This window comes from Anabas testudineus, chromosome 4, assembly GCF_900324465.2.
Source record: "Anabas testudineus chromosome 4, fAnaTes1.2, whole genome shotgun sequence".
NCBI classification, from domain to species: Eukaryota; Metazoa; Chordata; class Actinopteri; order Anabantiformes; family Anabantidae; genus Anabas; species Anabas testudineus.
The window spans coordinates 15669231-15682727 of record NC_046613.1 but is presented as its reverse complement, the minus strand read 5'-3'; the positions used below and the strand labels follow the sequence as shown (position 1 = coordinate 15682727).

Sequence of the window (13497 nt, the reverse complement as noted above, 5' to 3'; positions counted from 1 at the left end):
GTGCTTCAAAAGCTGATAACCTTTCTGACATTGACTCAGTAGGTGGAGCAGACCATGGTGAGATTTGGACCCATCATACACATTGCTCACCTAGCCAAGTTAGAGGCTCAAACGCCAGAGTGGAACAGGGCAGTTTATGCATCACAGCAAAGAAGGGGCATCCTTGGAAGTGAGTGAGTTTGCACCTGGCTGAAATCTGCCACCTGCTATCTTTGGGCCCCCCTGCGATGTTGAAATTCACAGTGCTAACACACTAGTCTTGCAAAGGTCAATGGAAGGTCAGATATCTTGCGGAAACTCTTGGAGATATCTTCTTAATCTTTTTTTTTTAATTCATTCTCTCTTTCATTTCCCAGATATACATTCACGCCTCTACACACCATCAAAATGCCATATTTCTGAGCAACCAAAGAGATAAGAAATCTGGAGTCTTTGAACTGTCTGGATGCTTTAAGCCTCTTCTTCTCTCAATCTCTGAGCTCCCCTGCTGCTCTGTTGGGAAGGGGAGAAAGGAGCTGATCGATTAGGTCTGACAGCAGTGAATTGAACGCAATCAGCTGATGGATTCATTAGCAGGACAGCGAGTGGATGTAGATGTGGGCTCTGACCCTACGAACCGAGGTGGTGTGTGGATGAGGATTTAGGAGGGCTGGTGTGTATGTGTATCCGGTGAAGGCAATGTGCGCATGCATGTGCAGCATCGTGTGATTAAGCAACTGTCACAATTGATGCGTGCTAAGTGTGTGCATCTGTGAACTGGGAGGTCAGAAGGGATTTCCATAGGGTGTGAGACTAGAAAGGGAAGCTGTTTACGGCCTGACTTGGCACAGAGGGAGGTGGTCAACCTATATTGTCCAGTGCTTTCATCTGGCTCGCTGCAATTAGTCTTTCACAGCGCTTGTGCTCAAATCGCTGGTAAAGAATCACACCTAACAACTACAACTCATTGCAGACATACACTAAAAAAATAAAATATATATTTAAATGAAATAAATATGAATTGCACTTTTAATCCATGAATGACATTGAAGTAAATGTGTATATTTTATTATATTATGGGACATACATATGTAAAGTAAAAGTTTACAGGTTCACCTCACTGTGACCAGTAGGAAAGTCAAATGACAAACCCATCGGGTGGTCTCAGTCCACTTCCTCTGTCCGCTGCCTAACACCCTCTCCCCACTTTGCTCACCTCCCCTCAGCCACCCTTCACACCTCCAGCTTTCAGAGCCACCAAATGGACAGGTGTTGGGACCATCTGAGCAACAAAAGACCAAAAGCAACATCTTCACATTTGCTGGATTACCCCCATAAAATGCTTCTTGTAATAATAACCAGCTAGGCTCTTTGACCTTCCTTTCATTGTCCTCTAAATATTGCACTCACTGTGTCACTGAGAGTCAGCTTTAACTTAAGCTGAGGGGGGGAAAAAATGCTCCACACAGCTGGCAATGCCTCCGGGAGACTGCAGCATGGAACCATGGGGATTATGTAAATATCTTAACAAAAGGTCATGCGTGATTGGTGGTGCTGCCACTAAAATATGTTGGATTCACCCTGTGTGAGGTGTGCAGAAGTGTGTTTAAGAGTGTTCAGAGTAAATTTAATACACTGTGGATAAGAGACCAGGCGTCTGGTTGAACCTGTTGATGTTCTTGAGAAGACAAAAAGAGAGAGGGAGAAATATTTAATAGACATGGGGAGCCCTCCTCTCGCCTGCAGGCCTTTTGAAGTGGAGATGAAGTGCAGGTGGTGAGCGTTTTTGACACCACGGATGAGAAGTGGGGCAGAATAAGGTGTAATAGCGGCCTACTGCAACATTGCACTCGGTGTGAACGGGAACAATCACACACAGACCCCTTACCAAGTAAAATATACACTGTTCAAACGCTCCTCTTCTCACACAGCATTATGCTTAATTACAGTGGACATTCAAACCCATCGTATCAGTCATGAGTTCAGCTTTTCCCTTACAGCCATTCCTATCATCACACATAGGGTTATTCAGGATGTCTGTTTGAAAATGAGCAAAAGCTGTTTTCCTGCTCTTGAAAGGAACAAGGCCTGGAGCTAAGGTCTGTGCCTTAAAAAATCCCACCACCAACCACCAAACTATAGTTTAACGCAACAAAGAAATCGCCCTCCCTATTTCCCTCATCTCTCTTTTCTTTATATATTTAACAAGGCTAGCAAAGACTGAAACCAGGTGACGTGGCCTTTCTTCCCGCTCAAGGCACGCTGTTTTACAGTGGCGTCCACTCTCCAGACACATGTAACTAGCCATTTTTAAAGAAAAATATCAAAGATTTCTTTTTGCTTCATCGGCAAAATTTGTTACAAGAGCCTGTAGCTTGTAAAAAAAATGGTGGGAGGAGGCCTTGAGGTGGATCAAACTGCTGCAACCCCACAAACTCCTCCACCCTTCAAACCTCCAGTGCGCCTTTAACTGTGCCAGCCTTTTTTTGTCCTTGCCAAAAGATGAGTAGCATAATGGCCATCGCATGTCCATACAGACTCTTAGTCATCTTTCAGACGTGTTCCAGGCCTTACCTGCAAATAGAACAGCTGCCACCATCTGCAGACTGGCCACAGTGACAAAGAGGAGTCCCTTCGCACATCACAGTCAGACGCAGAATCTCTAACTGTGCTTTTGACCTGATCTCGTTGTGCGAACGTTTATGTGTGCCAACAAGCCGTGGAAAGTTGCACAGTTGCTCTCTATAAATACACGCATCCTCTTTCAGTGTATTTTTATTCACTGAAAAAGTGTAGCCCCTGGAGCTTGATTGTGTTAGGACAGCCATTGTTGAGAAGGAACAAGCCTTGAGGAGTGCCCTACCACAAAAAAAAAAAAAAAAATTGAAAAGAAAATCATCCGAACAGACCCCTTTGTGACCTCTAGAAAGGGGTCACAGGACGTAGGTTGAGCGTGTGGGGGAGCAAGGTCTTAACTCACTTATAATCTGGACATTTTGACACATGGTAATTTCAGCTGCACTTTATGGACATCCGCTGCAGACAGAGGCTATAAAGCCCCAACACTGATGGCCATTAATATTATGTCAAACATTTCATCAGTATTTTGAAAGCCATTAATATAGTTCAGTGAGGACCAAAGGAGGGGGGAGATTCCTGACTGAGAGAGCTTAACAAGGTGAAACCCTCATCATCCGTTCATGCACGTACGATATAAAACCTGATCTTACTCATGCCAGTATACAAACAGGTTCTGAATACATTTTGACAGCTATAGCAGGAAATAAAATAAAGTGAGAAACAATGAATCTCATATGATTCACATGAGAAATGTGTCCAAAGAAATCTGCCTCCAGCACCACACACACATCCCAACCACTGAAATCTCCCGAACGCACATATGCACACACTCCTACCCCCTGCATGTACCACCCATATTGCTCTTGCTGTGAGCTCAAAATCTCTCCTCTCATTCTCTTTCACTCCCTATGTCTGTGTGTGTGTCTCTTTCTCCCCCGTTCTGCTTGGCTGACTACAGACAGCAGCAGTGTGTCTGTGCGGTGGGCAGGCCCAGACACATTTGCCCTCCCCTGCTTGCTCTCGACAGTGGGTGTCAAAGACCTGCCATCCCACAAGGCCCCTCTGTTGGATGCCAGGATGGACTGCACACACAAACGCCATATACAAAACAGCCAAATGGCCGAGCTGCATGCACACACACACAGCTTTGGAAATTATCCAGAATGAAGATCACACTCTGACCTGAGACTTGTTTCAAATGTATAACTTTAAACCAGGTACAACAATAATGTGAGAAATTCTATTAGTGTGACTATGTTTGTAAAAGCAAGTGTTAATTTTTCTCTCAGAGACACGTTTCAACCGAAGTCCACCTTCATTTCTTTGACTGCGATCATGTGAGATTATCTCATCGTTAATAAAGACTCCACAGCACCGAGCTACAGTATGACATCCAAATTTTCACTGGTCATTCTGCTTCGTCCGCTTCCTGACTTGTGAAGGCCCCAGCAGGCCTCACACGGCTGTCGCTTGTCTATATGTGAAATTCCACCTCGGTGAATCTTTCTGTGCCGCCATTTGAGCTGTGCACCATCAATCGGTGCACACGAGCACTCCCGCAGGCCCACTGCATCTGTAAAGTCTGTCAGCTATGCTGCTCTGTGGTTCTCTGATCCAAATCCACCCCGTTTCCCAACCACCACCGCACTACTCCCCCTCGTACCGTCATACCCCAACTCCCAACATGTCGTCATTCACTCCCCTTTCTTCCTGAGCGCCCTTACGCCAATCTGAACCTAAGTCACTGTACATCTGTTCAACATGGCTGCTGCCTAGCATATGACCTACCAAGTGCCTGGGATCCCTGTTGAGGTCAGTATACAAAAATAATCGTAAGAGTGATGAACCCTGTCGTTGTCTTTCACGTCTTTACAGTTTCCTTTGGTTGTTTATTGCTTTAAACAATTCTGTGTTCATGTTGAGACTACTTTTCTAATTTCTGATTAGTTACCACCCAGGCAAGAATTAGAATTTTAAACCACCACCAGTAAGATGCAGGTTGTGTTTAGCATGAATGAAAACTAAAAGTAGATTGCATGTATATAAACAGTATATACAGTAGTATAGTAGTAGTAGTATATGTATAATATACTACTAATAGTATAATATGTGATGCCCATTAATAGTACTACTACTAATAATAATAGTAATAATAATAATTGTTATTATTATTAGACCTTTTCATAATGTAATGTATTTAATATATTATGAAAAAATATATATACATATATTTATTTATTAAATGTACTATATATTTGTTTCTTGAGGTAAAGCTTAAAAAAAAGGAATTGTTGTTATTTAATTGCTCATAACATTAATTTGTATGATTTTATTATTATTAGTAGTAGTAGTAATAATATTAAAGAACACATTCTTTGTGCATCCCTGGCTATTCCACAAAGGCAAAGTCATCCTTTAGCCAGCAGATCGATGGAGGATGCACTAATAAATATCCTTATGTACTGGTAATTGCTTCTAGCAAGAAGGCAGTTAGACAACCTCCCGCATGAACCTGATTCTGCGCTTTTAAAAGGCTGAGCAGCGCTGATTCGCTCGATCAATAAGACCACATCAATTGACACTATGCCTGTGTGTGTGTGTGTGTGTGTGTGTGGGGGGGGGGGGGGGGGGGGGGGGGGGGGGGGGGGTTTATGCAACTATCTTATTACGTTTCTAGCAGCAATGTTTTACTTTGTATCATGAAAAGTATTTCTGTTTGACAGGTCCTCATAAATTAATAACAAAGCCTATGTCTTATAGATAGATAGATAGATAGATAGATAGATAGATAGATAGATAGATAGATAGATAGATAGATAGATAGATAGATAGATTGGATTGCTCATCCAAGTCATTTGCTATTTCGCTGACCTCCACGTTGCCCTCGACAATGATTCATTAGCAGAATTGCCCGAATGACTTTGCTTTTATTTTGCAAATTCCCTTTCACGCCTCTTTAGCACGTTTCCACTCGGCCCCTGAATGGTCCGCATGATGGCCACCACACAGCCGCTAATAGTCCCCTTTGTCACTTCACTTGTGACCCTAAATAGATTTGTTGAGTAATTTGCTTTTGAATGTTATGCAGAAGAGGCTCCAGAAGTAAAGTTTAACTCAGCAGCCTCCCGGAGTCCTGCTCGGGCCACACAGCCTCATAAAGGCTGGAGTGCAGGCCTGCGGACAGAAAGTGTGCCGGACAAAACGGCCCCTATTAAAACCTCCTATCATGAATATGAATCGTGTTTTAACAGGATGTGGCCTTTGCATGCCCACATGTATGTCTTAATGTGAAGTTTTGTATTTTTTTAATTCATATAAATGAACAAATATAAATATTCTGGAGAATTTAAAGAGCAGTAAAATCCACCACTTGTGCACTTATCAATATTCACTTGCAATTATATTTGTCATAATAAAGATTTTCATCCTTTTGTGACCTGTATCTTATTATCGATGTGCTTCTCTGCTTAAATTAGAGTCGACTGATTTTATTTTATTTTTTTTGTAAGCATGTCTTTTGTCTTGTGAACGATAACTGAAAGCGATTTTTTTATATTTTCAGCACAGCGATGTCTGATAATAAAATAACAATGATGACAACGACGAGGGACCTCCTCTGCTCGAGAAAGAAACAGGGGAGAATAAATCATGACAGAGAGTTTGATGAGAAATGTGCCAACTGCAAAACAGGCACAGGAAAGCTCCTGTGGAGGTGTGATCTCACCCACATAAAAACATAAACATGTGTGCTTCAAAGGCCCTGGTTGTGCGTAATCCACGAAATGCACCGCCATAAATAGAAAAAAAAAAACATAAGACAGTTTATGGGGAACCCTTAGCTGCCAATATAAAATGCCGTTTGTGTTAGTTTGGATATACAATTATTCCAAGTGAGACTCATTCTAGTGAAAGTCGTCATAAAACGTCAAATGTTCGAGCAAAACGCAGCTGGCTGCTTTTTTTTCTCCCCCATGATAAACACACAAACTTTTTTTTCATTGGCACCTACAGTGCGCTTCAGAGTTCATTTACTATACAAATCTCTCTCCACTGCTTATAGGATGGTCGAGTCTGTATAGGAAACAGTAATGTATCATTTGTAAACATATAAAGTAGAGCTGAGGTGCATTAAAACGCACTAAACGCGTCTAAATCTCGCTGCTCTGACCTGAATATCATTATGGTGCTTGTGCTTTTTTCCCACCCTGTGCTTCCTTCCTCCATCACAGGTAATTTACACCGGAGAGTAACCAAAGCGCCTGTGCGCCACACATGACTGTCATCGACGCAATTTCTCTTCTCTTCTCACCAAGTTCCTCGGTGTCCGAAAGGGGGGGGGGGGATCAGAATGTCAAGGCCTTTCTGACAGAGAAGCCACTCAACATCCTGATTTCACCAGTACTGCAACTATCCACTTCTCATTTTGATTAAAAAAAAAACAAAACATAATGAATGAATTAATTATGTAATGGAAAACAAAACCACTGAAGCTTAAGTAGTTAAATAACACATTAAAAACACGTGGATGAAAAGTCTGAATCAATAAATTAAAATAAAAGTGATCTGGATATTAACTTATTAAGAACAGATCCACCAACCCAACACTAAAATGCAAATGCTCATCTAGTCATGCGCTCATAGAACTCGCTTTTAACCATGTAAATGAACTCAATCATGGATTCAAATGGTTGTTTGGCATCAACATTTGCAGCCACAGTTGGGAAGTAGAAGCCCAAAGAAATCCAGAGTTTAACAGGTCCGTAATTTAATAATTAAAAGCAAACTAAATGCGCAAGACTGAATAGGTTTAACCAGTACGTCTCCATTTGAGGGAACGAGTGGGTGTGAAGTAAAAACAGACAGGGAAATCAAAGTACACAGAAAGAAAAGAAAACAAGACTTCATTAAGAGCCTCTTCCCCTCTTCCCCGGGCCACCTCGAGGGGGGAAACTTCCCCCAGCTCGGCCCGCTTGTTTCTCCCTACATCGCCATAAACCCGGATCCCAAGAAGAAGCCCCAGCAGCGACCATAAATCATCCGGCTGTATTAAAAGCTTAGGTAAACCCTCCAGCCAGGTCAGTCGGGCACAATTTATGGCATCACTTATGTAGGGAATACATGGCTCTAACGAAATATATCAACTTCAAGCCAGTGCGCAGCCCACTCGCTACTATTATCTAGAAGACGAAGAAGAAAAACAGAACTCTCTCTCCTCTCTCTCTACTTTTTCCTCCATCTTCTTGCATTTACCTCTGGAGCCCCCAAAACTTTTGCACAACAGCAATTCACTCATACAGTCGTAAGCCATGTGTTTTAAGTCAGCGGTTCCCAACCGGGGTCCTGTGACCTGCAGGGGTCACTGAGAAGGGCCCGAGGGGGGGGTCCCTACCAAAATAAAGAACTACAATTTCAAAACACTTCGGTTCAGGAGAAGTTGATGGTGGACAATTGTACAGCTGGACAGAGCCATCAATCTACAGAGTGTGGCGTTAAATAGTAACTCTGCACTTTATTGAACGCCCTAAAGTTTGACTGATGGCTCCTAATCTACTATATTTAAACAAATAGTTCACTTCTGTACTAAAGTTCTTATCACAGGCTTCTTCTTGTCCCTCTTATCGAGACCCACAATAAAACAACGACGCTTATCTGATAAGTTTTACACCATTTTTCATTCACTCTCAGTCCTCGTCTGTTCTTTGCCTTTGGTGCTAAAAGGGGGGGAGCAGCGGTGCAGAAAGCAATTTATTCAGAATGGTGATTTCACGAAGAGTTCAGGAAGCAGCGTGATCTTTTCACAACACCGACTGAAACGGGTCCACGGTTTGTTTTCTCGAATTAGGGTCAAGACACCGGGAAGTGAGTGGAGAAACCGATTTGAGTCAGACGGTGCGCGCACGGTGCTGTTGGAACAGATATTATTCAGTAACGTTTATTATTTCCAATGAATTAAAAATTCATTTGGAGAGAAGTGAATTAACATATTTTTGCCAGTGCTGAGTTTTCTGCACTGTGTGGATCTATTCAGGCAGCTCCGCTGACATCTCCGTTTATGCGCGTGTGAAAGCGCCTAAACAAATTCAAAGTTGCGTTAGAAAACCTTCCATCACATCAGTTCACATCATAGAGTATTTCACATGTTTTAAACAGGAAAAAAAAAATCAGTTCATGAGACATTTTGCGGTCAAGTCGGGAAGGGAGCAGAGAGAAAAGCGTTCACTGAGCCACTGGCCCACTGTCCTACTTTCCTACTGGCATCACAAGCCAACCGGGAGCCTCGTCTAGGGGCTCCAGCTTCATAGTTCAAGCTTTAGGCCCCTTTCAACCTTGTTTCAACTGTTTCCTTATTGTTATTTCCCCGAACAGTGTGAGACCTAAGCGCTTGGACAAATTACACGAAATAACACGAGTTGGACACTGTCCCACTGACAAAACACAGAGCGAGGGTTTCCCATCGATTTTACGCACGACAAACATCAACACTCAGCCAAAAAAAAAAAAAAAAAAAAAAAAAGCTTTGCTATTGGCAGCAAGTGTTAGAAAAATAGAGCTGAAATTAAGATATCGATGACTTTCAAGATAAACAGGAAACAAAACTATATAGTCAAATGAATTCAGAGGAGAAATATATGTATATATGTGGATAATATATGTTAATTAATGTCGCGCAGTTCTGGATAGATAACAGAACTATTACAGTTTCTGCAGTTGAATTGAATAGATTATTATAAAGTGTATGTGTTGGAGTTAAACTGATAGTTCACATGTCAAAAGGCCACAAACTCCTACAGCTCTACTAAAACACACGCATCCGACCTCGGGGAAAGTGTCTGTGGGGGGGCTTGGCGCCCGTGACTCCCAGATGAGATACAGTGTGGAGCTAATTTCATTAAAGTGACAAGGAAAGCAGTCGGCAATAGCTGAATTTACAAAGTGAATACACAACCAGCACTGAAAGGGATGAGCTCTCATTGACGCGCATAACAATCGTGTCCTGAAAGCTTTGCCCGGCCACAGGGCTCGGCCGCGTAAAGCCAATAATGCCATTAGAGATCCTTAAAACAAGCCAGATGGCCACTCTGAGAAAAAAAAAAGAAGAATGAATTCGAGTCTGACAGAAAATGAAGAATTTGGGTATTAGGACGCCTCACCCGCTGCGACGCACAGCCACTGAGAGGCATGGGTGCTGGCTCGGTGCGAGGGAATAAGACGTTTAGGAAGCCTGCAACACAACGTAAGACCACCTTAAGGTGGGATATCTTACCTTCAACAGCGGACACCACACACAGCAAGAGGCTGCATAAAAGCAGAAAGTAATCCATTGTCAGAAAGCGGTCAGCTCGGACATGTAAATAGACCCACGAGAGACAATCCGGGGTGATCCGATGCGCCACGCACCCAGTCCCGTCCCAGTTCCTGTCCCAGTCGCGTCAAGCCTCCAGGACCAGAGTTAACCCCATTCACCGAAACAGGTAAATGTGTGAGTTCGGAGGGAATAACGTCCAAGGTGTGGGTACAGCAGCCCTTTGGTGATCTCCAACGTGCCTCTTTAAACCAGAGGGAAGGCAGTGGGCTCAAGTCTTCCAGTCTCTTCCCCTCGCGTTGAACGAACAAGCAGAAAGAGGGTAGTCCAGGCCGTCGTCACCATCCGGACAATATTCCCCAGCAGTGTTTCGTTGACAGTCAATGAGAAAAAAGAAATAACAGCCCCCGCGTAGGAGAGATCCAGACTTTTTCTGTGCGGTCAGAAGCGCAGAAGACGCAGAAATAGCCGCACTTGTGTCAGAACCATGGTGCACAGGTCCCAGCCAGGCATGTGCGCGCTCACATGCGTCCACGATCAAGTGGTATTCCCATGTAGAAAGAGCCGCGCGGTTTGGAGATGCTTTATTCCCTGAGCGAATTTAGCGACTTTGGCTGCAGCGTGAAACGTCTGCTTCGCTCGGCTTGTGCACCGGAATGAAGCCCACGGCTGTGGAGGACTAAAGGAGAGTGGAGAGAGGGAGAGACAGGAGAGAGAGAGAGAGGGAGAGGGAGAGAGAGAGAGAGAGACAGACAGGGGGGGACCGGGAGGAGGGGTTACGACTGAAGCAGTCGCACAGAAAAATGTCTATCCTGACAATCGTTTATTCTCACATTTCCTATCAAAATAAAACCAAAGTCTGTTTTCAACCTCTCTGTTGTTTTGCAAAACAAAACACGAAATGTTTTTTTTTTTTTTTTTTTTTTTTACTTTTACCAAAACCAGCCTTTATTCACCATCCACACCACTCAGGCAGAAGTTCGTCTCTGCCTGAGACTTGATTTAAAAACACCGTGGTGACTCCCAGCCCATGTAGGGTACTGGCACGGACGCACAGCGCCCCCCTGCGGGTCGCCCGGTCTCGATATAAAGGAGTCTATTGAGTTTTGACTTTGATTAAAACTAATTTCTCTCTAACTGCACGGTCAGAAAGCTTTTAAAACCTCCGAGAAACGCTCAGACGGACACTTGTGGATATATAACTTGACTTTTATCTATTTAAAAATTTGATGTGAGTATATTTAAGTAATGTTATTAGATCTAGTGCGTTTATATTGGAGACGTGTAGAAATACGTGGGAATGGCTGCGATGCAATTTCAACACCCCCATCTAAAAAAAAAAAAACATTCAAGTTTCTACTAATTATTGATTTGTGAGTCGATGCTTCTTCTTAGAATAAAAACAACAACACAGATGAGAAATAGACGCGTTTTCCTGAGCGGAACTTCACAATGTAAATCGCTCGTTTGCGTTTTTAACACAGACAAACTTTGAAATCAGTTGACCGAGCGACTGGCAGCAGACTGAGCTCTTTCCTGCTTCTTCCACGGACCCGCAATTTACTTTTCCTCTTTCTTGGAGAAGTTGAAGAAGGGGGCATCCGTCACGACCGGGCTTTTACAGCCTTTCCTCCACCAGCCTGTCTGCGTTTTAGGGCTGTTTTATTGGATCAATACGCGTTTTTGTCTTATTTTCTTAACAGCAGTAAACAAAGTGGATGAATGTGCCAAAAAAAAACTATTTATTTAAGTCCAAACGGCGGTCATTAATGTGACACACGTTTTATTTACAGGAAAAAAAAATGCTCTATGAATATTTTTCAGTTTTAGGGAAAAAAAATTCCAGACAATTTAAATGAAGGGAAATTGGCCATTTGGTTATTATTTCCAGGAGTGCTGTGAATATCAGAGCCTCCGGCATCTGACCACGCAGGGCATAGGCTCATTATGGTGTATATGGGATATACCTATTAACATTTTATTGTTATTAAATATTGTGTTTAATTTGTTTTGTTTCAATGCATTTAAGTCAGAATAGATAACAGGGACAGAGAAGACAGACACAGGGCGAGAGGCTGAACACGGCATCGTCAGCATTAGACCTAATCTACAAATAGCAAAAGTATATTAATAATTAAGTTGAAAATTAATGTGTTATCCGCTGCATTTGGAGCTCAGAACAAAAGTCGAGACAATACAGTTCTTTAAATAATGGCCTTATTATAAAGTCCCCGTTAGGGATTTGCTGTATTACCAGTTGACTTCTATGGGACTTCATTCATTCTGCAGAATTACCCGGCTGGTCTTCAGGTGCAGAAATAAAAGTTCACATGAAGTGTGGAAGTGCAGCCAAATGGCTGCTCTGTTAGGTAAAGTTGAAAGGTGATATGATGCCATTTCCCGAGAGGCGCAAGCAGACAGACGTAACCATGTGCTCTGTTTTGTGTCTCTCTGTATTATGTGTCAGAGTTGCCACCATCACAGAGTTGTCTGGTAATAAATAAAAAAAGTTTATATCCTGCCATTTGGCAACTCTAACTATTACTACACTGATCAAAGAAGCTGTTACAATTACCTTGGAGTTCATTTATAATTCAATTTTTTCAAATATAAATTACATTTCTTCTGTAAACTGACTTAAATGTGGAAAATGTTGATTTTTCCGGAGCAAAAAGAGGCAAAACATGGCACATCAAAGCTTGTCAGACTTTTTAGTAACTTTACAATGATCATATACATTTAGAATATTGTATTATAACATAATAGCACTTCTAAAAAATAGCTCCTATTCACCTTTTTAGTTAAAGTTGAAGTACAGACCTGGTTGATTTCAGAAGGAAACTGTGACGGACTGAACTCATGAATGCACTGACACTAACTCTAACTTTTTCAATTCAGGGTGTCAGAGGGATGATAAACGTTGTCTTCCTTCATATCTAAACTCAAAATTTAATAATGTGTTGTATAGCTTTATTTTTTTTTTAGAGAGACTAAAAATCTGAAAATGTCTGTAGTGAATAAAGACCAGCTAACAATCCAAAATACAGTAGTATAAACGATGTCTTTGCAGCATATTAAAGCAAATGTTTTCTCCCTGTGGATATTTTTGTTTGGTGACGTAAAAACGATTAAGAAAATAAAAGTTTAGTTAAATAAATACTCACTCTCTGGCTTTTTCTTCACACAACTAAACTTTCTTTGGTTATTTATGTAATTTTTTATCTGATATTTCTTTGTACTGGTGTAGTTTTAATATCTTAAAATAAGTGGATGAATAACGTCTGCTTCAGGCTTATTTGAGATGCTTCGTGGGGTTAGGTCTCAATGACACAAAATTTTGGCCAATTCCCATACAAGTTCCTGAATACCTCCCAACAACCTAGCCCGTTTGAAAGGGAATTTGTTTTTTAAAGTGAAGCGACATGGGTAAGGGGATCTGTGGTAGCTTCAAAGAAGACTCTTTCGTTTGTTGCCAAAGCCACTGGAGTCCCAGCTCTGCTGCCTGGTCGCCATTAAGGACAACTGGAAGCACCCTAACTTCACTGACCTGCCACCTCTGTGACTTCTATGCGCTTCTCACTGCTCTTAAAATAAAACAGGAAACGAGGTAAAAAGACTAAAGAAAAACTCGGCTA

General features: G+C 42.1%; 1 protein-coding gene across 6 annotated transcripts in view; it reads right to left on the bottom strand.

Annotated features, from left to right (window-relative positions):
- Window positions 1–10558, bottom strand: part of LOC113152102 (ephrin type-B receptor 3) — a 54822-nt gene extending 44264 nt beyond the window's left edge. For 3 of the 6 annotated variants that reach the window (XM_026345129.1, XM_026345126.1, XM_026345130.1), the window contains exon 1: window positions 9824–10558. In XM_026345129.1, coding sequence (XP_026200914.1) covers window positions 9824–9881 — 58 coding nt within the window. In that variant the 5' untranslated portion in view covers window positions 9882–10558. The remainder of the gene's footprint in view (window positions 1–9823) is intronic. The other 3 variants (XM_026345125.1, XM_026345127.1, XM_026345128.1) reach the window with 1 other exon arrangement.
- Between the last annotated feature and the right edge of the window lie 2939 nt (window positions 10559–13497).